The following is a 23,972-nucleotide window of genomic DNA, read 5'->3' on the forward strand; positions in this document are numbered from 1 at the left end:
ATTTCGATTATTCTTGCTAGATATCAAAAATATCATTGATTTGGGCGTTTTATTTCCTTTATGAAAAAAAAAAAAAAGAAAAACTTTCGAGCGTATTAGGAATAAACGAAACGTGAGTCGGATTGTCCCGCGATAAGTCTGAAACGATGATTCTAATACGTAGAAAGGAAGGAAATTTAAACGTAGCTATAATTCTAACGATAACGACGCGATAAAATTCCATGTATCTGGTATCAATGAAGGGAGCATATTCGTCATTTTCTCGCCGTTACACGCGCTCCCCGAACGAAACGGATACGAACTGCTGCTATTTGGGATGGTAATAACGATCGTAAGTCACTTTCGCCCGGACGAAAAACGATTCTCCTTTCGAATTCGATTACGTTAGCCAGAGGAGAATCCGAGAAACGTGGTACGAAAAGAAAATTAATAATCGCCTCCATCGGTTCGAAGAAAACTCGAATTCTATGGTAATCAAATGAGATTCTGCCATCGTCCACCGAAGCGATGTAATGCGAACGCCACTTTTCTTCCCTTCGCTCTTATTATCCGGTCCCAACGCTTTCGCTCTAATTCGATCCATCGATCGGGCACGGACGTGCAGTGTGCGTAACTGTGAAATATGAGACATCCGATCGATATTAAATTCATTCATTCCGATATTAAATTTAAGAAATATATTATACTTACATTTCGATTCGATCGGATCCGAGTGTTTCTTAACGCTTTTTTTTTTTTTTATATATATATATTCTGAAAAACGGATGCGTTATAAAATTGGATGCGTTACGATAAGATCGCTTAGATATTTATCTCTGATTAATTCAGACTCTCTTCGCCTTTCGTCTTTCACTCGGTTGTAACGTTTGAAAAGAGTGACCTGTGTACAGAGATGACGCAACGCGTAGCACTGCATCGTGGTTAAAAAGCGCGATATAGAAAGAAAACGAAGAATATTTAAGCGAGCGAGGGAACGAGGAATAACGGAAATGGGACGAGAAAGCGCAGGTTGGTCGATGGAGCTGGGGTCAGCCTCTGGCGTTGGTCCATCGTCGTGCCAGTCGGACCGCGCAATTCCGCAAAGTATGCAGATCTAAGAATTCAAATGGTCGTTCTATAGCGGCCGTAAAATGGCGGACAATCGCGCTCGTAAACCACTATATTAAAATTCTATATCATTCCCCCAATGCCGGACCCCGCCACCGATGATATCATTCCTCTCCGCATCCTTTCGCTTCTCCCGGCATCCAACCTGATGTCCGTTGTACGCGATTTTTCCAACCATTCGTATATGCGCGCATACATTAACTCGGCATATTATTTCGAAAATGCGTCGTACAAAAATTCGATCCATCTTTTCATTTCTTCCCTTCCTCTTCTTTTCGTTATTTCGATTATACGAAAAATATCGTGGTTACTAAAAAAAGAATGTCGAAACGTTGATTTTTTCCTCTTCTCTCTTTCGTTTTTTTTCGTTTTTCACGCGTTAATTTTTCGCAAGCAAAAACACTCTCGTCTCGAAAAAATTTTATCGTCTTCTCGTCTACTGATTTTTATACTCCGTCGTCTGTGACCATTCGTCTATGCATCTACGTTTTGCGTATATAAAAACGATCTACGCCGAAATTTTTAACATCTAAAATAGCGTATAAAGTAACATATAAAGTGAAATTTTACTTTGGTTTATTCTAACTTGATCGATGATATCCAAATCTTGATGAAATTTATTGTAATAATTGATATCGCTATGTAAAAAAAAAAAAGAAAGAAGAGTAAATAATAAATCGTATTTTGAAATATAAATGATAATCATCGAAAAAAAGATCATAAACAATGATGATAAATATAAAATAGATGACAAAAAAATGGAAAGAAAAACATTTACGAAACGGAAGACTATCGATCATCGTGTAATCGTCCCAATTACGATCAATTACGACGAAAAAACCAAAACCAAAACGGTTGAAGAGATTAATCGTGTAAAGGTACGGGAGTTTTATTCGTTTAATTAGAAAATAGGCAAATGATCAAATTATCCGAGGAATCCGCCCGATGATTCGTCGAAAAGTGGTTATTGCGCTTATATACTTGCGTAGTAACGCGACACGACAGGTGGGTAAACAAAGAGAAAGAAACGAAAGCAAGCGAGCGAGCAGAGGGAAAAAGAGGGAGAAAGAGAGAAAGAGAGAGAGAAAACGACACCCCCGATGGGATATCGCTGATTCGTGTCTCACGTGTACGAAACGATAGGAATACGCAATAAGTTAATCGCGTTAGCGACTCGGTTGATTAAACGAACGATCAGACTGATGGGCGAGTGTCGTACGCGCCGCGGAGGGACCGTGGGTGCGGCATAGTCGGACATTAATACAAAACTCGATTGTCATTCGTCGCTCGACCTATCCCCATACTCTTGATTACGTCGATTCATTAAACACGTCGGGGTATCGTCCATCCCAAAACGAATTCCCATCAGTTCTCTCCTTTCTTTTCTCTTATATACTTGTTCCATCTCTCTTTTCCATCCAAAATGTACGCAATTTATATATATATATTATATATGTGTGTGTGTGTGTGTTATAACGTTTGAAAATATAGAAGAAGGATGGCGCTTATAGAGGTGTAACGTAAAATACGAGAAGCGAGATAAAATGGAAAAAGAGAGGAAAGATTAGTCCGAAAAGTCGGTAACGATAAAGGGTGGCAGAGAGCGCCGCGATGGAGTGGAGAGAGAGAGGGTGGCTAGGAAAACGGAGTATGAGGAGTAAAAGGATGGGTGAGGGCATGGGATTCCCGGATACCGATGCCGACACCGGCGCCAGTGCCGCACGAGGCTGTAATGCGTTATTAATGAACACCAAGAATTTCATTAAAGATTGTTTGTATATCAAACTGTCCACTAAATTATGCCCTATAACCCCCGTGGCGCCTTTCCATGCCTGGAAACTATTGGCTGCGGCCACGGTTAGGCACCGCCTTTTGCATCTACCGATTCTCCACGATTTCGTGCGATTCTTGGATCGTATTGAATTTTTTTCGATCGTGATCGTTCCGATTCGATATCGAGGAAATCGCGTCGACGACGAATCGATCGAGAAATGTCACGGAAAAACGAAAGGATCGTCGATCGATTTGTCTCGGTCGAGTCAATTATTTCGCAATCTTTAAAACATATAAGCGTGTATATATATATATATATATATATATATATATATATACGTATATAGACGTTGGATAGATGTCAAGTACTATATAAGTAAGAAGGATGCGATGAGGTGAACGCGAGAAAAAAAGGAATAAACGCGAAGAGAAGGAGAAAATAATACTAGAGGAATGAAAAGGATTAGAATGGGAAAAGAGAGAAAGAGGCGCGCCGGTTAGACACGGTGCGCGGAGGGATACGGTTAATCGTTGGGAAGCTATTAACTTCGGACTGGAATGCCCCATAGCGCCTCATTTCGTTCAATGCAAATTTACATCCGACGTCGACCACCTAACGGGCCTCCCTTTCGTCTCTTTCTCTCTGAAAACTACGCGTATATCGGCCGTTGCTTTCCCCGTCCTTCCTCGATGTCCCCTTCGAATCAACCAAGCCTTCCTATTCTCCTATTCTCGACTAAGATCATCGTCGATCGAATTTGTCCGAAATGGCTGAAGAAAGAAAAAATTTATTTTCTTAAAAAAATTTATGTGGCTCGTTTAAAACGATTTTTCCTTATTCTCTCTCTTTCTCTCTCTCTCTCGCTCTCTCTCTGCTTTTTCTTGAAACAGAAAAATTAAGAAAAATTTGTCTCCTTTAAAACCGAAAAGATGGAGATCAACTCGTCCTTGTGTTACGTAGAAATTCTACTAATTGTAGAATTTAGCATCGTGTAATTTCGTAACGAGACACGGGGGATTGTTCAAGGCATAGCTTGAAGGATTTGTAAATTCGAAAATGATGCCTAATTGAAATTCTTGGAGAGTAATGGTCTCGAGTGGTAAGCGAGGAAGCTGCTTCAACTTATCTAATTTGGATCTCTCTCATAAACGATCAACGTCGTAATCGGTGACCTGCTTTGTAGCTTCACCACCAAAATTTGAACCCTTCTTGCGTCGCTCTACCCCTTTCGGTTCACCCTGATCGTCCTATCGTCGCTGTTGTCTTATTAGTTTAGAACTTACGCTTAATATAAAGTTGCGTGTGTCGCTTACGATGAAAGTCTTGCTACGAGACACAATGACAAGTTGGAATATACGGACGTGGTAGTAATCTGTCTGCGTAATTCCACTTTTCTGCCTAACGGTGAGCAAGATACAAGCAATTCGTTCATTTTGTTTATTCGTTGTATATCGAAAATAAAATATGAGCCGAAGAGGTATCGAAAAACGAGAAAAAGAGAGAGAGAGAATTCCCGATGGATCGATTTTTTCAAAATTCCGCGTAAGTAAATCTTTTTTAGCGGCGAATACAGAGACGATACGTGAAGGCAAAGTGAAATATCGCGCGCGAAACTGTGCATCTTAACATGGAAAATAACACGTATGAAGGAACTCACTGATAAATGGCTACGTAACGGGTGCTCAAGATACACATAGTTAACACCGGAATGCGGCAGGAGCTGACTAACGACGACTGATGCTCTCGCTATATAATTTCAAAGCGTACGCGCACGCATACACGCGCGAAACGAAAATGCCGAGGCAGCCTTACGGCACACCTTAATATGGACAAATGCCAGACTATATCTCAAATGAGGTTTGTTTTGCATTATTCGGCTAACGTCCTCGTTTGCCATCTTTGCTCGGCCCGCTGCCTCGTGTTATAGCTACGCGGATTGCCATATTCCCCTTTTTCATTCCACCAAAATCCGACGACGGTTTCTTGTTACGCCCGAACAATATGTCTTTACGTTCGTCGCGGTTTAGAGCGTTGGCACAACATTCACGACCATGACTTTCCGTTTCAATGACAAACCTATCCTCCGTCCCTTGATACTATGCGTGTACTCAGCGAGACACTGCGAATTCATCTACCTGCCTCGATATCAATTAAAATTCCAAACTTATTCTCTACTTAGAAAGATTCGCGTCAAGTTGGACAAGAGGTTACATGTTACAAATATGAATGAAATTTCTTATTGCGGTATTACGATTGTTGTTTTAAATTCGGTTAAGAATTATATTCGTTTGAAATATGTAAACGTTTATTGTATTAAGTTAAATTGCTCGTAAGTAGGGAAAATAATACGGAAAAACACATACATCTTCTCCTTGCATTTTAAAATAAGAATCCAACGTTTTACGGTCTGGATAACGTAATAATATTTTTTTGTGTATTTCTCTTCTAAACTTTTCCTCCATCTAGCTATACGTTTACAATGATACAACAAAAAGACACGTTGTTTTTGTAAATTTCTTTTCGTTCGACTTCGTGGTAAAATTTCTATAAAAAATGTCTTTAAATTAAACGTGAGAATGCAACGAAGTAGGAAACGCATTCTTTTCCAGACATTTGATGTGTTTGTTCATAATGTTACAATGTGTCACATTCTATCTGAATCTTTTAATAAAATAAACCGTTTATTTGAAACGGCTTGGGTCGCTCGTACGACATACGGACTAAATGCTCTGACACTTTTCATATCGTCCCCTCATATTACCAAACACTCGAGCTGTTAACAATTTTAACCTTTGACGAACCTTTTTTTTTTTTTTTTTTCATTCGAAGGCTAGATTAATATTTTACTATAGATCGTGTTCAAGTTTTCGTACGTAAAATATAAACGTAAAACATTCGCGATTTACGTTGTATTCGAATTCAAAAATATATAAAGTCTAGCAGGAATAGAAAGGTATTTTTACATTCAAAAGGAAATGAAACTTTCGGCTCGAGAAAATATTTGTTCGTAACTTTACCCTTGATAATTTTTATGAATATAACCGTTTCAAATTACCATTAAGAAACGTATAATTTTTCTACCACGCGTATCATTGCTCCGACAAGCTTCCTCGTAAATTCTAACCGAATCGACGATAAATAAAAGATTTTATAAAATTGAGCTCGTTAGCCATTATGCATTGTTTAACGTTGCAAGATGGTATAAATGTATAAAGCATCTTATAAACTATTTTTTACGAATTAAACGTGGATAATGTCGAAATGTTTTCTTTTTTTTTTTTTTTCAATTAAATAATTTAACGGTCGATTTTTCCCGTTAAACGAATAAAATAATCAATTATTATATAAAAGATTTTCGTTCCCATCGGTCATTGTTCTATATTTCATTGTGGTTCCACCACAAGCGTTTTCCAGCGAACTCGTTTCGACGAGGATTCCCTCGCGCGCAATCTCGTTTCGGAATGGCATTAAAGTTGAAAGGTAACGGGCATGGAATCCGGTGGCAATAAGTAGGAACAAGAAAAACGAGGAAGAAGGGAATAAAGAAGGGGAGGGGAAACGCAAGGATCGCGAATAAACGATAATACGTCGGATTTTAGAAGAAACCGTGACGAGACTCGAGACATCCGGCTGACTGACATTTAACGGAAACGTGAAACAGTTGCGGAGTTAATGGTGGTAACGAGAGGGGCAGAGAAACGCGGCACAGGGGTTGGGTTAAGAGAGAAGGGAGAAAGAGGGTCAGGGAATGGATGTGTTCACATTATACCCTCTGTTCTTTTAATTTCTTCAAAGAGCTCCTCTTCCCGCGCGACACCTTCTTCCTTGCGCTCCAGCCTCGGCTTCCGAATTAATAAGGCGTCGACGATCTCGCGTCTTTTTTCTCTTCACCCTTGGACGGGACGCAGACAGCTACCAAAGTGAACGAGAACTCTCGCTGAGAGGATAAAAGAAAAAGAGAAAGAGAGAGAGAGAAAGAGAGAACACTCTCTTACCGGTACTTAACAACGGGATGAGATGAGCTGCCGTTAATAAATGTGTTTCTGTACTAACTGCAAGAGAATGAGAGGGTGGACGCGCGCGCGCGCACACATACACACACATTTTTCCTCTCTCTTTTTCTTTCCTTTTTCTTCACATTGCGTACCACCGAGGTCTCCAGAGAACAAGTCTTAACGAGAAGAAAACTTTTAAACGTACTCGGCTCTCTCTCTCTCTCTCTCTCTCTCTCTCTCTCTCTCTTTCCTTGGCGCTACGCTGCGCTTAGCATCGCACTTTTATTCCCCCGCAAATGAAACGCGATAGAAGGGAAGCTGGTTTGATCGAAAAACGATTTTATTACTCGGGACATTTTGTGAACGGGGAGTAGCGTAGTATTAGTCGTTGTCGAGATTCTTTGTCCGGAGCAAGAAATTGATATTTTTAAAGTATGTTCTTCGACCCTTTAAACGTTACAATTCCATCGCCATTAGAAAGTATATTACACTATATTACGTCCTTTTTTTATTTTGTTTTATATTTTATTATTATTATTATTATTATTATTATTATTATTATTATTATTATTATTATTATTATTATTATTGGTATTGTTATTGTCGTTATTTCTACGCATTTAAAACGAACGGAGGATGGAACATATTACTCTCTGCCAATTTTAGTTCTTTCGAACGAAAATATAGGTACAAATTTTCATTTGTATACGCGTAAAATGCAATAAATAAATGTACATAAACGTACTTTACGATCGAGCGACGAAAAGAAATCTTACGCAGCGCGGTTCGAAGTTAGAAGTTTCGTCGTTTCTCGTTCCTATCGATATTCGAGAAATCTTTCTCAAACATCATCCCAACTCCCGGGTTCATTTCCATGGTTGCCATCAAAGAAGCATGAAAGAAAGAAGAAGAAGTACATTCGATATCATCGGGTCTCGTTCATCGTCTTGGCAAAAACTACCCTCGGGTAAAAGAATAATTGCCCCTTGATACGCGCCGATACCCCACCTACGGGGATGCCGGCCTGTAATGATGTTCGCGTTCGTTCGCGAACTTAGTTCGAAATTAAATATCGAGGCGAAAGAGGGTGGCAGGCATCGCGGCAAGGGGATGTTAAAGAGAAATCCCGAGAGTAAGGGTGGTGGCATGGGCAAAGGAGGCTTGTCGTGCACCTGCTCTTTTCCCGGACCGCTGTGATAAAAATCAAACTGGAAAACAAACGAGGAACAGGATCGTATTATAAAGTTTATTAATCGATAGACGATGCGCGGCGAGGGTGAAAGTAGAATTTCAGGGACCGCCCCTATCTCGTTACGGTACGAAAATTAAAATTGCAGTACCAGTCGAGATAAGAGTACGAGCGATTAAACTTTTATCCAATTCTACTTACCATTTATTACCGTTGCGATTTCCCCCCCTCCCCCCTTTTATCTTTCTGACGCGAAAAAATGTTGACGAGGGAAAAAATCGACGATAAACAAATCCGAAATAATTATTAATCTTTTCCTCTTTTATCAAATTTTCAGAAACTTCGACCTACCGATCCTCCAATTTTCGAAATAAAACATCTACTGATTAACGAGACTGGCACGCAACTGGTATTATGGGGTAATCTAGGTCTCGTCATCATGGAACTTCCTAAGAGATGGGGCAAAGATTGCGCGTTCCAAGGTGGAAAGAAGGAAATACGTTGCATGTAAGTTGCGATCAAATTTATACATCGTCGAATATTGAATCGCATAACGTATTCAATTTTCTTTGCGATATACAAATATTTTCTCGAATGAATCGCGTTATTGTCCTTATTCTCTCGAATCTGGCTCTCGACGACTTAATTCCTAATGATCAATCCTTAAAACCACATCGCGACGATCTGTACGAACGATCGTATATCGCAAGCTTCCTTCAAAACATATCAATAACTACAAATTGTCACATTATTGAGATTTTCACTACCCCGATATCGAAAGATTATAAAATCAAGCCGTATCCCGAGAGATCGTTTCTCGCCAACACAGCTAATTATTATTACAGTTAATTTCATTTCACATTCTAATAGTATTTGTTTTTGGAATAACGCTCGATGCTCGTCTCGTAATATCTTATTGTTTAAAAAGAAAAAATATACGAATGGTCACGATCGGTGATATATTAATCTTAGCGTAGATGAAAATCCGCTCTACAATAGTTACTTTATTGTTGAAGACACAAGTAAGTTGAAGACTCTGTATGTGCGTGTGTGTGTGTGTGTGTGTGTGTGTGTGTACGTGTCTATATGCGTATGAAATAAATATTTAAGACATATTCGTTCGAGCGCAAAGACATATTCGTTCGTTTTTCTTAACGAATCGAGAAAAATGAACCTAACGAACCCGCTGAATCAATCTCTCCTTGAGCGGAAGTTTACAGACCAAGAAATCCGACTCCTAAAAAGCGAGATAAGGTAGACCGCGAATAATAAATCGCACTATCTGGCTTCCTGCACCTCCGTAGCTCCTGTGGGCGTCTCCTAATATCCTGTAATTAAGAGGGTGTTACGATGACGCTCGAACCCCTTTGGCCTCCCTCTTATGGAATTAAGGTGGCTTTACTCGGTTAGTTTTCAAAAGTTCCAGGCTCGGAAAGCACCGCTGAATACTAACCGCCTCATCAACGACACATGCCACCGAGACTACTGCCTTGTGTAACATTACCCTCCGCGCCACCTCTGTCACGGCGGCATCTCCGCCTTCTCCTATCTAATCTTTCGCAATTAGCCGCGAGTTTCGAGATTATACCTCATGTTCCTCCATACCTACTTTTTCCCAATACCTGCCTCTCGCCCGATCCAATTCTTCAACCTACGTAGTACTCCCCTACATGTATATTCGTATTTCCGTAGTGAAATTTTTCCCAATTTTTCGTCTCTTAGTATCTCGAAGAGATTTTCAGAAAGTGTCTTCATTCCACTTTTATTTCCACAGGATTACCCATTAATTACGGGATTGCGTAACACATTGCGGCGTGTCGTTATTAAGAGGGATGCTAGAAAGTGAAAATAAAAAAAAGTGAAAATATCCGAATTGAATTAAGATAAAATATTGTAAAGTATCGTAAATCGTATCGTGATCATAAAATAAATTTCGTCTTGAGCCTAACAGAGATATTCAAGTCAAATGTATAAACGTATAAATATTGGGCAACAGGAATAGGCTAATAGAGGACGAATCTTTCCGATGATGTGAAAATTAATAAAAACCGAAGGAATTAATTCGATTTATACCTATATTTTCATCGATCGATCGATCGATCGATCGCGATTCATTTATTGCTATTCCACAATAATTTTTCGATATATCTTTTGCCGTTAATTCTTATCGGACATCGATGGTTAACTGTTGTAAAAGAGAGAAAGACGGTATCGCGAGGGAACGAACGGGAGGAAAATTGTAATTAATTCGAATTACGATGGACGACGATGCTACTTAATTCAACGGTGTAAAAGGGTAGCCGTGGTTTCTCTCCAACTTGTCTTTTGCATTATAATTTCATAATAAGTCCAGTCCGGAATAAATGCATTACCTTCCTGCCGACTTCCCGCTAATTCATAATTCCCAAGTTTTTCCGGAAACGAACGAAACGTTTAGCCCCATGAACCGCGGGGCCAAGCTGAACAAACTGGTCAAATTAAGAGCGGCAGTTTATGCTAAAGTTTTTTCGTTATTTCACTTAAGCGATTCTACTTTGCTTCCCGACACCCGGCCGCACACCGAGGATCGAGGGAATTTATAAGGAACGCACGCGTAACCCCCGTTAAATGTACGAAGCAAAAGAGCCACGGAACACTTTGTAAGAGAGTCGCAGCCATTAGAACGAATCTCGGGGATTTAATGTCTCCTTCCTTCCACCCGGCTTAAACATACCTAAATGGAGTTTATGCATTATTGCCCGTGAAGTTTCCAGTACCGCGGACAGATATTTGCGCCCGAAGAACCCAAAGTTCAGACGTTGCGCCCCAAACCTCTCTTTACCTTCTTCTTCTCACGATGAATCGCGATTTCGATCTTCCGCTCGCCCGACTCGAATCCGTGTCCCGACTTTATCGAACGCAAAGTATAAACGTACGTCGTTCAAAATATATGCGATACCATAAGTTCCACTCGATAAAACGTTGTAATATCATTTTGCCACGAGGATTTAAATAAATCGCATTTTACTCTATTTTGTTTTCTAATAAAAAAAAAATCGAACAATTTTCAAACAAATATTTGCGAAAAATGGAGGAAAAATAGTTTCGATACGGTGAATATTTCGGTGCATGCTCATCGGCCAACAGATCCCAAGCTTCGAAGCGTGGAAAACCGAGCGACCGAGCTTTGGATTAAGCAAATGACGGCAATAATAGTGATTATTCGGATTATGATATCAGAGTGCGAAGTGGGTTCGCTTGGACTTACCAGCAGCCACTAACTGCTACGCCACCAAATCCCGACTTCAAAGACACCGGATTAAAACTATTACCACTTCCTCCACTCTTCGGCCACCGCCGTCCAAAACGTCTTCTTTTCTCTTTCTCCCTTCTTCACAGATTTCCTCTCTTCGAAACTTGCATTTTGCGAACGACAAAGAGGGGATCTAAGATTTTATCGGCCTCTGGTTCTTTCACCGGTTCATTGCAGAACGGCATTTTTTTTTATTCCTGAAAATAGATCCACGTAAATAGATCCAAAATATATTTGGATATTTTTATATCTTAATTATATCATCTTAAACTCGATCGGCTTCGATCCACTCCTTCATCGTAACGATTTCTTTTCCCATAGGAACGAGCATCGAACGCGTGAATCGAAAGAAAACGAGAAAATAAGTGTAATGTATTCGCGCGTATAATTTGTATCGTAGTAGATAAGTCGCAACGCGTGGTATCGCGAATCGCGGTATTAATTCGGGAAACGGACTACGAAAGTCCGTAGCAGCGTAGTTATTTCGTGCACACTGCACCGCACCGGTGGTGGAAGATGGTCGCCTGTTGGTTGGCTCTCGCGGCTAATTATTGTTTTAAGGATTACCGTTATGCGTTTATTATGCGGTTTGGGACCACCTCTTCTACCTTAATATTCGCTAGATTTTAGCTTCGGCCCACGTACACGAGCCGGCCTACATTTATGAATAATTTTCACCTCTCGCGCCACTCCACTTTCGACAAACGATTCCTTCGAATCGTCCCTTGAGTATCTCGCCTCGTAAACCTCTAATGTTGCGTTCTCGTCCGAGGGATTCTATTTTTCTCGCCTGTACGCTTGTTTTCGCGATAGTTTTCGCGAAAAAAAAGGGATAACGCAAAAATACAATTTGTCTCTTTTTCTTTTTGGTTTTTTTTTTTTTTTTCTTTTTTTTTTTTTTTAATACATATAAGATATATTTTGAAATATACACGCGAATCGAGGAAAAAATCCTTTCTCTTTTTTTTCCTTATTATAAAAATATTAATATTTTAAAATAAGTAAAGTATCTTATGACGATACTTCGCATCCGTAAATGGATATTTCGCTAAAATCGAAATAAATGAATAAAATTGGATCGACGAGGAGATGGAAGAATTTGGGAACGAGATCGCCAAGAGATCCGGAAGCACGTGGCGTACGTGCTACGGAATATTTTAGTGGCACGCACGGAACCACCGCGACTAACCACCATCCACCCTTTGATTCGGGAAGGGGTGTTGGAGAGCAGTCTCGTATCTGTCCCGTCGCCGGTCCCGGCCACCGGCGACGAAAGGGGATAGGATGCGTTTATTTAAAAAATGATTTAACCTAATGGTTTTACATATGTAATCCCGATATAAAGCCGAGGCTAATCTCGGAGAACCACGCACGGTCCACTCGTACATTCGGCCCACGGTAATCCACATTCGCGTCCACCCATCCCCCACGTGTCTCCACTTCCGCATCGCCACCCTCCTGACCTGACCTCACCGTTCAAACCTCCCCTCTACTCCCCTTCTATTCCTTTTTTTCGGCCAACTTTTTTTCGATGAGCAAGCGTTAACGAAAATCACCGCTTTTCCAACATAGGCCGCTGTGTTTTCGAGGGGGGAAGGGTGAGGGTAAGTCGGTAAGAGGGGCGTGTTTGCGAAGGCCGAGCATAGGGTGCGTCGTGCTCGAGCACGCGTCGGGATGATTTAGATGGTCCCCGATGATATCCACGCCTTTTGAAAAATGTCACCACGCCGAGGAGAAAAATATAGAAACCGCGTGCGACCATCCTCCCCACTCCCCATCGTCCGGTATGCGCGTCGCGCTTTATCAGCCCCGCACCGCGAAACTTTATTGCCGGCCGAACGATATTTCTCGTCGAATCAGCGGTTAAAAAAAAAAAGAAAAAAAAAAGGGAAAAAAATAACGAAAAAGAAAAAAAAAAGGAAAAAAAGAGAGAATGAAACGAACAAACGGCGATGAAGGAAAGATTAGAGAGGATCGCGATCCTGATTCCATTTCACCGCTCTTATATACAGGACTTTCTATCGTATCTTTTGATAAAAATTAATCGTTCTTATCCTTATATTAGATGATACGAATCGTTATGCGTCATCTCGATATCGTAACGTTCGCGACGCAAACGATACAATTAGTTGGATAATTATAAACGCGTGGCAAAACGCGTGTTTACTTTCTATCTACGGTTACGAGGATTCGAATCTCGAAGATTACTAACGCGAACAATGCGGGCCTTAAATGGCTTTTCCCCGCGTTTCCTCGCGAGGTTTGTCGGCAATGCGAATGAAAGAAAGTTGGCATTCTATTATGCGTGCACAAACGTGCGCCGAGTTGGCGCATGAAAACGGAAAAAGGGGAGGAAGACGCGGGCGTCTACGCCGTGGAAAAAACACGCACTTGAGTAATCGCGCTACGCCTCCAGGCATCTACAACCAGGCTTCTCTTCTAATCAAAGAATTCCGGAACAGCCGGAACGTCGGTGGAAAATTTAAATACGCGAGACGCATTTTGGTGGTCCGTGTCGTCATTGTCCTGGACGTCGTCGTTGTCGTCGCGTCGTAACGAAATAAAACCCGACTGTAAAAGAGAGACATCTGTCGGTTCTTTTAATTACCGCGGTACGTGTGCTCAGGTAGAGGTTCCCGCACCGTGGACCTTACATTTTCCTTCCTTTTCTCTTCCTCCCTCTCCACCTTTCTCACTCTTTGTCCCGAATGCCGCGCTTTTGTCGCTCCTTTTTCCTCACCCTCCGATCCTTCCTTCCTTCCCACTCTATCAGATCTGGCTCGTTTGCATGATTTTAGCCGTGTCCGAGAATCGAGAATTCACGTGGCAATCTATCCTTCTTTCTTTCTTTCTTTCTTTCTTTCTTTCTTTTTTTTTTTTTTCTTTCCGATCGAGAGTATAATATAATTAGGGAAATTTTTCTTTTATCCGATAAGGTAAAAATTCGAGCGAAATACGATACGAGTTAATAAATTTAATCTGAAATTTTTCTATTATCATCGTTATATCGATACATATATTTACGATACAAATAAAATATAATACTTGCGTAATATCAATATTATATTTAGATGTCAGATTTGATCAGATAAATAGTTAAAAAAATGTAATTAGACAACAATTAAAGATATATAAATAAATATTTGTTTCTTGACCAAATCCCATCACTTTGGCGGTATAGAACAGTTTTTAACGACAATTTATATATCGTTCGATACCCAAAGTGATTAAAATATCGATATTCATCTTTCGCATGTTGATTTTACGAAGCTTCTCGCGATAGAGATAAAAAAGGAGAACAATTTTCAGGCTTAAGAACGAAGAATTTACGTGTTTCAAGTGTGACTGGTTCGCGTCGCGGGCGGAAGATCTAGAAGCAGGGACGGGGTGGAACCATAGTAGCGGGGAAGGAAGACGGCGTTGGAAACCGATGGCCGCGATGAAAGCGCGACGCAACCTCGAGAATTAACGGGCTTAGTTGCCGACGCAGGTGTCGTCGGGAAGGCGAACGCAAGCGAGAGCCGAATGAATTACGACAGGAGCGTCAGCCAGCCCAGCGGAACGTTGCTCGTTATATTTTGCGTAACATCCCGATTTTATGGGCCATCCTCACACCCTTGTTCTCGCGTCTTCCTTTACCATCGCCCATCCACGAGCCGTAACAAAGATGCCAACTATCCTTCTCGCCGCTCTTTTCGCTTACGCCTTGTCAAAATTCACATTCAAATGGATTCAAATCGTATACGAGTCGTTGACGAGCGATACGACGTCGATACGACTTAAAATGGATAAGAAAACATCTGCGTCAAATGATTTTTATACCATCAGTTATGTACATGATAATGTATCGCGCGAAAAAACGATACGGATAATATGATACGTACCGATAATTTTTACGATCGATTTTTGCAAATTTTTAAACAGTTTGTCGAACGAGAGAGAGGGGATGAAGAGGCGCTTCGTTCGGCGAAAGACGGAAGCATCGTTGATTACCGATACCTCGTCTTTCATCGCGTAAACGTCGTACACAGCGAGCTTAACGAGTTATGTCTAATCTATGCATCCGCTTATCATAATGGCTCTCGTTATATCGTGAGCATAGCTTCCTAAGCCCGGTAAACCGTACCGCCCCCTCGACTACCCTGTTGTCGTCGCTCCCCTAACCATCCTCCGTTACGTGGCATGCCACCGCGGGAACGTAATAAAAATATTCCGAGTAACCGAACGATATTACGTCGTTACGGGACCACCGAGCGGAATTAAGTACTCCACTTTCTTACCGAATATTCATGTCGATTAAATAAGTATCTGCTACTTTCTATTTATATCTATACAAGATATTTAATTTTTTTTTTTTCTTTTTTTTTTTCGATCACGATCTAGTAAAAGTATCGAGCATTTGATTCGACAATGGAAAAAACGATACAAAGCGTATTTTTTTCATTCGTATTTACTTGTGATCTTATTTCATTCCGTTTACATAGATACGATTAATCAAAAGCGTATAACCGATATGTACGCCATAGTACAATTTCTTACGTATTGTAAACGTAAAAATATTGAATTTTTCTGCTTTTTAACAATTGAGTCGAATTGAACAATATATGAGACAAAAAATCTCGATGACTTACATCGAAAAATTTTGCTCAATTTTATCTCAATTTATGATGCGCGTATGAAATTTTGTTCATAATCGATTGCTCGTTCATTTCGATCGGAACGAAGAATGAAAATGTATTTCGATGGATAACGCGACGAACGGAAGATAAGTAGTAACGAATTCTCCCGTTTTCCTTCTCGGCGATAAATCTCGGCAAGAAAAAAAATCTATCCGAATCTCTTTCCCACCGGTCGCTTAACCTAAAAATTCATCAGATTATAAAGCCATTAATGCTCATACGCGCGACCGGATTTCTCTTCCGGTCTTAGTCATGGTCGAATTGATATCCTACTCGGCTGAAACTTTGATTACGTTTCATTTCCGATTTTCATCCGATTCGTCGCGCTTCGCTGTTAATCGAATCGTTTTGCCGCAATTTCACGAAAAAAAAATTCTTTCCTCCCCCCCTCCTTCTCTCCCCGAGATAGAATCAAAGACAAGATTTCACTTTCTTTCGAAAAATTCAAATAAAAATATGAGAGAGAGAGAGAGAAATGGTTTCGAGTAGATGCGAGAATGCAAGACAGGAGGGGAAAACTGTCAACGGTAAGAATTTAGATGGAGCAAATTCGAAGACAATTGAACGCAGCGAGGTGGAAGAAAAGCGAGCAAGTGAACAAACAAGCTGGGTAAATTATCGGGGAGAAGACGGGAGGATTAAGCGGGGTCGGTGAAAAGCCGCGACGGAAGCGCGCAGGTAACTTAAGCAGGCAACACGAAGGGAAATGCTAGAAGGACGGAAAAGTTTCTAGAACAAAATGATACGACATCGCGTAAGATCCGCTTTGAAGTCAGGTCCGCGCCATTCTTTGTACAAATTGGAAGGAAAGCGCGGCGTAAAAAGCTCCGCTCCGCCCGAGGTTAATACGTTTATGTAGGAAAAATTATTTTTAATTTTTTCTAGACCGGCTCCGACGAGAGAAACGTACAAGTAAGCGGACGCGAGCAAGGGTGTGGCAGAATGCGCGGCACCGCCGTGTAAGAATTTCTTAATTAGATTCGAGCAGCTGCCCGTGCCTCTCTTTCTTTTCTTTCCGTGATGGCTCACACCGCCGCGCGTATACCGCCTCTTTCGCGTGCTTCGCGTCGAAAAATTCGAGCATTATTAGACATTTTTCTCCTTTGAGATAATGGACCTTGTCAGATTTGTAATTGAGACTGTAATGAAACAACATACCTGGGAATATCATCTTCCAGATTTCACGTTCGGAACGCTATTCGATTTAATAATCTAAATTGTCCTTCGATTATCCAACGATCCCGATGTTTCACGCCTCGATTCGGATCCAACCTCATTTTTTATCCATCCATCCATCCATCCATCTATCTTTCAATTATCCATTTCTCTCTTGTATATTTATTCTCCCATCATTCAATAACAATTTCGTTCTAATCCTCTTATCTTTCCAACATTTTTATTATCAGGTTTTTTTATTATCTTTCCATCATCCATTTCTTCTTTTATAATTCATCGTATATTGTCGATCCTCTATCATTCGTATATTCGATACGATACGATAATTTTCAATTTTCAATCTTCTGATCGAACGATCGAAATCCGTTTCGAAAAGAACGCTTGTCTTGCTATTGCTACTTGGTTACAAATTCCAAGGGAAAAAGGGAGAAAAAGAAATGGAGGAGGGACGAAAGATCACGATGAAATTTCGGTATTTAGAAACGCGTAAACCGGTTGGTGATGGTCGTGGTTCCCTATCGTGGGGATAGGGAACACGTATGGTCCAGTGGTTCGCGTAGGGGTGACCATAAATTTTGATAATACCAAAATTGTGACAGAACGAAGAAAAATCCCCGCGAGGCTGCGGTGCAAAGTGCGAATAAATCGTTGCGTGTGCCTTTGTCAACGAAGCATGAAAGGTTGGGCGCACAAAAGGTGAACAGAGAAAAGCGACTTGGTAGAGGGAAAACGAACGAAGAGAGGGATGCGACGCGAACGGAAGGGATGGGAGGAACAGAGGGGGGGGAGTGAGCCGAGGCGCTGGGGTTGACCACGTCGTCTGGTTTTCGACCGACTCTCTCTCTTTCTCTCTCTCTCTTTCCCTTTCCCTCCCTCCCTCCCTCCCTCTTTCTCCCCCCTCCCCTCTCCCTATCGGTACGTGCGTGCGTACATTTTTATCAATTATTAAGAATCCTGGCGTGCTTTTGCAACGGGGCGTTGGGTAACGTTGGGTGATGGTAAAGTTGCTTTCGTCCTTGTCGTTAGTATATCCAGTGTAACCAGTCGTTGCCGACGATACCCTATGCCCATCGATTTTTTTCTTTCTTTTTTTTTTTTTTTTCAACCCTCCTCATCCTCTTCCCCTCCTCGTTCTCCATTTGCGTCAAACCCCTTTCTCCCGCTTTTTCTGCCTGATTCTCTCTTTTTCTTGCCTCTCCCTCCCTCCCCAACCCCTTGCCAACGCTGTGCCGTGGACATTAATAACGGCCACGGCTAACCACCGTCAACCCCTTTTACCAGCGTTACCGTGTCCAGCCACGGAAAGTGCGAGAGTAATAATAAAATATACGAAATGTAGGCGACCATCGTCGCCGCATCCCGGCGGCTCGTCCCTGTGAAAAACAAACATCGTGATGCTTTGGTGTATTCCTTCGTTACGCGCCGAGGGTACGACGATCGTGAAAGATTAGGGTAATTTGCGTTAAATAACGACACGTCTGAAAAACTAAGCAACGGGACAACAGATGTTAACGTTGCTTTCGACACTTTGTTCGCTTTCTTCCAATTACGCGTATCTTCGATATAAATAATTTTTCTTTTGAAAAAAGAAAAATCATTCTTTAGTTGTCGACGCGAAAATATTAAACGCGAAATTAAAAACTTTTTATCCGTCAAAGGAATAATTGTCACTTTAAAAACAAAACGGTATTTCTTTTTTTCTTTTTTTTTTTCTTTTTTTTCCTTGAGAAAATTCATCAAGTTCTGCCAATTTAACGATATATATCAAATATATATATATATATATATAGAACATCGAAGACTAGGATATTAGGAAACGCTCACGAAAATTCATAAACTTTTCTGGATTGGACGAAATATTCTCTCCTATTTGTTTAAATTTTAACGAGGACATGTCCAAAGAACGGATGTCCATAGACGTACGAACGAGATATATAAAGATGGAAAAATTAAAGAAAAAAAATATTTTTCTTGTGCTTCGATACTTTAATCTTTATCTTCTAAACTTGAATGATTTCTTCAAATTTTCGATTTTTTCCAATATAAATCTGTGAAGCTTTATTATATGAATATGCTTCATTTGCCATATTTTTTTAAATTTTTTAATGAATTTCTTTTTGTTTCTCCTTTAAAAAATGGTTAAATAAAAGGGTCTTTGTAATCGATTAAATGCTTAATTTAATGCGATATCTGTCACTTCTCTCTTCTGTAATGTCTATGACTGTCACGATATGACGAATGAGATGTCAAGATTATCGTGAATCATTTTATTATTATTATATATATCATAATCATTCGATGATATTATTTATAAGTAGCGTACATCTCTCATTAGATGTAAGACGATATTGAGTAATTATGGCGTTTGCATGTTCCATGATGGATAAAACTCCATCGAATATCTCGATCGCGAAAGGATTTTTTCGAGATTAGTAATTTTTAAAAAATATTTTACATAAATAAAATTAGATTTTTTTATGTCGTAAACAATTGATAATTACGGAGAACGTTACACTACTCTTCGCGCGAAAATTTGGATAGATCGATCACTGATATAAACATTCATTCGCAGTTATCGGACACGCGATGTCTTCGTATTTAACAATACGAATATTGCCTCTACCATTCCTACTACGACAACAAATTTCATCCAAATTTAAAAAATTTGTAACTCATTTTAACGATATTTTAATATAAGTTGTACTAGAATAAATAAGTGATATTAAATGATATCGTGAGACGATAAGAGATTCATATTTATACGTATGTTAATAAGTATCTTTATCCTTTTCCATTTTTCAGGGTTTACAATGAAACGATAGATGTTCGAAAAGCAAGATGGCATCCAGGCTCTACGAATGACTCTCATTTGTTAATTTTAACATCCGAAAATACATTCCGGTAATTAAAAAATATTTTTATTCAATAATTTTTATATAATTTTATCTTCTTCTTCTTCGCCTTCTTCTTCTTCTTCTTATTTTTATTCTTCTTCTTTTTCCTATGTAATCGACGTGTAACTTTCATATTTTCAATATTTTTTATCAATTTTTTGACGTTATCAAAATGTTATTTAAATTTTGATTTAACGCGATAAAAAAGTTTCATCTAACGCGTACAAAATTTCCATCGTTAGATTGAGATATTTAAAAGTAGAAAACATCTGAATGATATATTAATTTTAATTTTTTCCTAGCTTATACGAATGCGAACTGGGTAACAAGCCAAGACTAATAAGAAGTTGGAAAGTTGGCCGTGTACCATTCGGTTCACCATCCAAAATACCAGATTTCACCTCTTTAGGCGATACAGCGGTAGATTTTGATTTCGCTACACCTACTCTCTGTAAACCTGAAATGTTCATCGGTAAAGATATCAATAAGGTATGGTATAAAAATATGAAATATTCGTGTACATTACCAATCGTGAAATTCTATTAGAAATTATCTATAGGATAACGTTGTCGATTGGAATCAAATTGAATGGCCCATTCTTGTTCTACGTGGAAATGGAGAAGTACGCATTGTTCGTGGCAACATATTGCACGATACGTATGTCTTTTTATGTTTCTTTTATCGTTTCCTATAAATTAATAAAATTGGATGTTAGGATATTGTGAAAAAAGAATTTATTTTAATCAATTAATCAAAACTTTTTTAAAACGATATAATTGTATCATTTAAAATATATTTATAATGCTTATATTTATTTTATCAAGTCATGAAAATCCAGTAGTATCGGAATCACTCTCTATATATCCTCCAGTCGACGACAATTACGGAATAGATTCCTGTTCCATAATGTGTTTACAAACTACCCCTCCGATAGTAATTATTGCCACGTGTACTGGAAAGATTTACCACGCGATTTTGTTGAAAGATGAATTGATCGATGACGATAACGATAGAAAAGTGAGTATATTTGAAATATAATGACTCTATATACATTGCTATTTTAAGTATTAAGAAAATACTTTAGTTTAAAATAACTTGTTATAAAAATATTTAAATATTTAATATGTATGTTTATTTAAAATGTTTATTTACGTGTAATCTTTAATAAACAAATATTATTAAACACAAAAGATTTATCGAAAATATATCACGATCAATAATGATGCACAAAAGATAGTGGACGATAGTGATTAAAAAATAGCAAAATAAAGATGAATTTAGTGACAAGAGTTTATTCATAAAATGAAAAATAATCTTCTTGCAGAAATGTATAAATTTTATATAAATATAAATATTAGAAAAACAAATAGGATTCGAAATTAATTGATATTATTTAATTCTTTCTATTTAATGAATAACTGTGAGTTTCAGTCTTGGTCACAATATGATTCTACGTATAATCTTTACACACCAGAAGAGGCTTTATACGTATACGAGTGCGTCGAAATAGAATTAGGTCTTTTTTTTGCGGATGAAGATGAAAAATATAATTGTCCAATACATATTCGCGCTGACAAGGGTAATAGGTCGAGGTAAATTTTTACGATAGAACAATTTAGTGAAATAAAAACACATATTACATCCCCCATCGATTCTTTCTTCTTTTTATTTTCATCTATCTAACTATTTAACACATTTCTTAAACACATCTTTCTTGTTGTAAAATTTATTAATAATTGTCGTTTATCAAATAAAATGTATCGAACATTTATCATTTAATATTGAATATCGAAAAAATAATTTTAAACCTATAAAATAAAATATCGCATTACATTCTCTTTTTTCATCATCTCTCTCTGGATTCATTGTTTATTCTTAGAATATAAAAAAAAAATACATACACAAATATTCTATTATTGAACAAAATTTATTCGTAGGTATTTTTGTTCTCATAATGCTGGAATCCATATGATTAGTTTACCTATGGTTTCTCAATTACTGGAATACATCAACTCACCAAAAGGTAAGAAAATAAATCATTTTCTATTTCTGTATATCTTTCACAAATATTATTCTATAATCTCTATCTATAAAGATCAACAGCAAAAATAAATATTAAGTATTTATTTTATATTAAATATAAAATAAAATTATGCTTGTATAATATATATAGTTGAATTTTTTTTTCATTTAAATATTAAATGTTTCTAAATAAATTTTTCTTTTTCTTTTTGTTTTTTTTTTTTTTTTTTTTCAGAAAACGAAGATGCTCGTTTACCATCACTTTCGAATCAATCTAGTTCGCAATATTTAATTTGTAGAAGAACTAAACATACACAAGCGAACGAATCTACTCCAATTCTTGGATTCGGACTTCTTCAAGAGCCATGTGTTTTGATAGCTTTGTTACACACCGGTGACATCGTTGTCCGTTGTGTTATCGATCTTTATTATTTTCCAAAAATCGAACCGCCAGAACCTGTAATTGATAAAAAAGAAAAAGTGAGTAATATCATTGCTAATTCTTTTAAATTATAATCCATTAATAAATTTCTGAAAAACAATTTTTCATAAAAGACCAATTATTACAAAAAGACCAAAAAAATTATTCTATAGCTTCTCTAGCTTATTTGAAGAAATCGTTCGTTATTTCGTAATTAATTATTATATCACGTATAATATAGAAACTATAATGCATAAAGACATATATACTTTTCCTATAAAATATATATTTTTTTCTACTTACAGTAAATGTATATATTTGTAGTCGACCGGTTTCACGTTTATTTTTAATAAAAAGTCAAGAATTTTTATTAAAAAAAGATATAGAAACAAATTGTCTTGCCGAAATTTGCAAGATTAAAAAAAATTATTAAGAAAAAATAATATTATTTTTCAATAACTAACTAATAATTAACATTTTATTATCCAAAGGTGAATAAAGAGGAATTCGACGTATACATAAAAAAATTATTAAAACATGAAACATCACAACCCCTCATTAAAGTTGGCTCGAAATCTCCACGAGAAAGTTTGCAGGTATTGAACGAATAAAGAATTATATTAATTTAGATAAAAACTAATGTTTTTTATTATTAGCTTTTATATCATGCGACGGATATTTTTCGTAAAGAACATTTTGTTAAACATGATACTGTACGAGAAGAAATCGGTAAAAAAGTACGTGCGTTAAAAGTAATGAAAATCCAATTACTTAAAGATCTGGAGACTTTAATAGAAACGAAGAAAGAATTGCATCAAACTGCTGAACGATTGGCTGAACGTTACGAAGATATTAAAGATGAACAAGAGAAATTAGCACAAAAGTAAGTATTTTCTTTTATTTTTCTTTTATTTTTAATTGCATTAGAAAATATTTGCGATATAATTTAAATGGAAGGAAGGAAGAGAGAGTATATTTTATTATTACAAATCTATGAATTTATAGAGCAAAAGAGGTATTACGATTAGTAAATTACAAGGAACCTACTATGACTCCTATAGAAAGAGCAGAAGCAGAGGAATTAAGGAAAATGGAAATGAAAATAGAAGTGATGAAAATCAGACTTTTGGATTTAAAGAAAAAATCAGAACAAATTGGACATACAGAGAATAATGAAAGCATTGAAGATAAAAAAGAAATTGTTTTTAAAGATGATCAAGAAAAAATAATCAAAAACACTCTTGGACAAATGTATGCTTTGTTGTATATCTTTATAAAAATATATTAATTAAGAACGTAAGTGATAAAATCTATTTTTTTTTATTTTACAGGGCAAAAGATATAAAAGAATTAATTATGGAAGTTAAAAAATTCGAGGAAGAAGTAAGTATTTAAATCGAACGATAAAAAAAATATTAAATAT

General features: G+C 37.9%; 1 protein-coding gene and 1 long non-coding RNA gene across 2 annotated transcripts in view; one reads left to right on the forward strand and one right to left on the reverse strand.

The window, feature by feature from the left end:
* LOC107997468 (nuclear pore complex protein Nup88) overlaps positions 1 to 23,972 on the forward strand; it is a 58,405-nt gene that overhangs the window by 32,094 nt on the left and 2,339 nt on the right. The window contains exons 2-13 of the mRNA XM_062076883.1: positions 8,403 to 8,572; positions 20,015 to 20,113; positions 20,409 to 20,595; positions 20,666 to 20,763; positions 20,931 to 21,123; positions 21,538 to 21,698; positions 22,044 to 22,129; positions 22,364 to 22,608; positions 23,041 to 23,145; positions 23,206 to 23,432; positions 23,555 to 23,800; positions 23,881 to 23,932. Of these exons, the coding sequence (XP_061932867.1) occupies positions 8,403 to 8,572; positions 20,015 to 20,113; positions 20,409 to 20,595; positions 20,666 to 20,763; positions 20,931 to 21,123; positions 21,538 to 21,698; positions 22,044 to 22,129; positions 22,364 to 22,608; positions 23,041 to 23,145; positions 23,206 to 23,432; positions 23,555 to 23,800; positions 23,881 to 23,932 (1,869 nt within the window). The remainder of the gene's footprint in view (positions 1 to 8,402; positions 8,573 to 20,014; positions 20,114 to 20,408; positions 20,596 to 20,665; positions 20,764 to 20,930; positions 21,124 to 21,537; positions 21,699 to 22,043; positions 22,130 to 22,363; positions 22,609 to 23,040; positions 23,146 to 23,205; positions 23,433 to 23,554; positions 23,801 to 23,880; positions 23,933 to 23,972) is intronic.
* On the reverse strand, positions 21,817 to 22,139 carry LOC133666349 (uncharacterized). The gene is made up of 2 exons (XR_009830427.1): positions 22,008 to 22,139; positions 21,817 to 21,914 (listed from the first exon to the last, which is right to left on the reverse strand). It is a non-coding gene; the product is annotated as an uncharacterized LOC133666349 (long non-coding RNA).

Source organism: Apis cerana, linkage group LG6 (genome assembly GCF_029169275.1).
Source record: "Apis cerana isolate GH-2021 linkage group LG6, AcerK_1.0, whole genome shotgun sequence".
In the NCBI taxonomy this organism is placed as follows: domain Eukaryota; kingdom Metazoa; phylum Arthropoda; class Insecta; order Hymenoptera; family Apidae; genus Apis; species Apis cerana.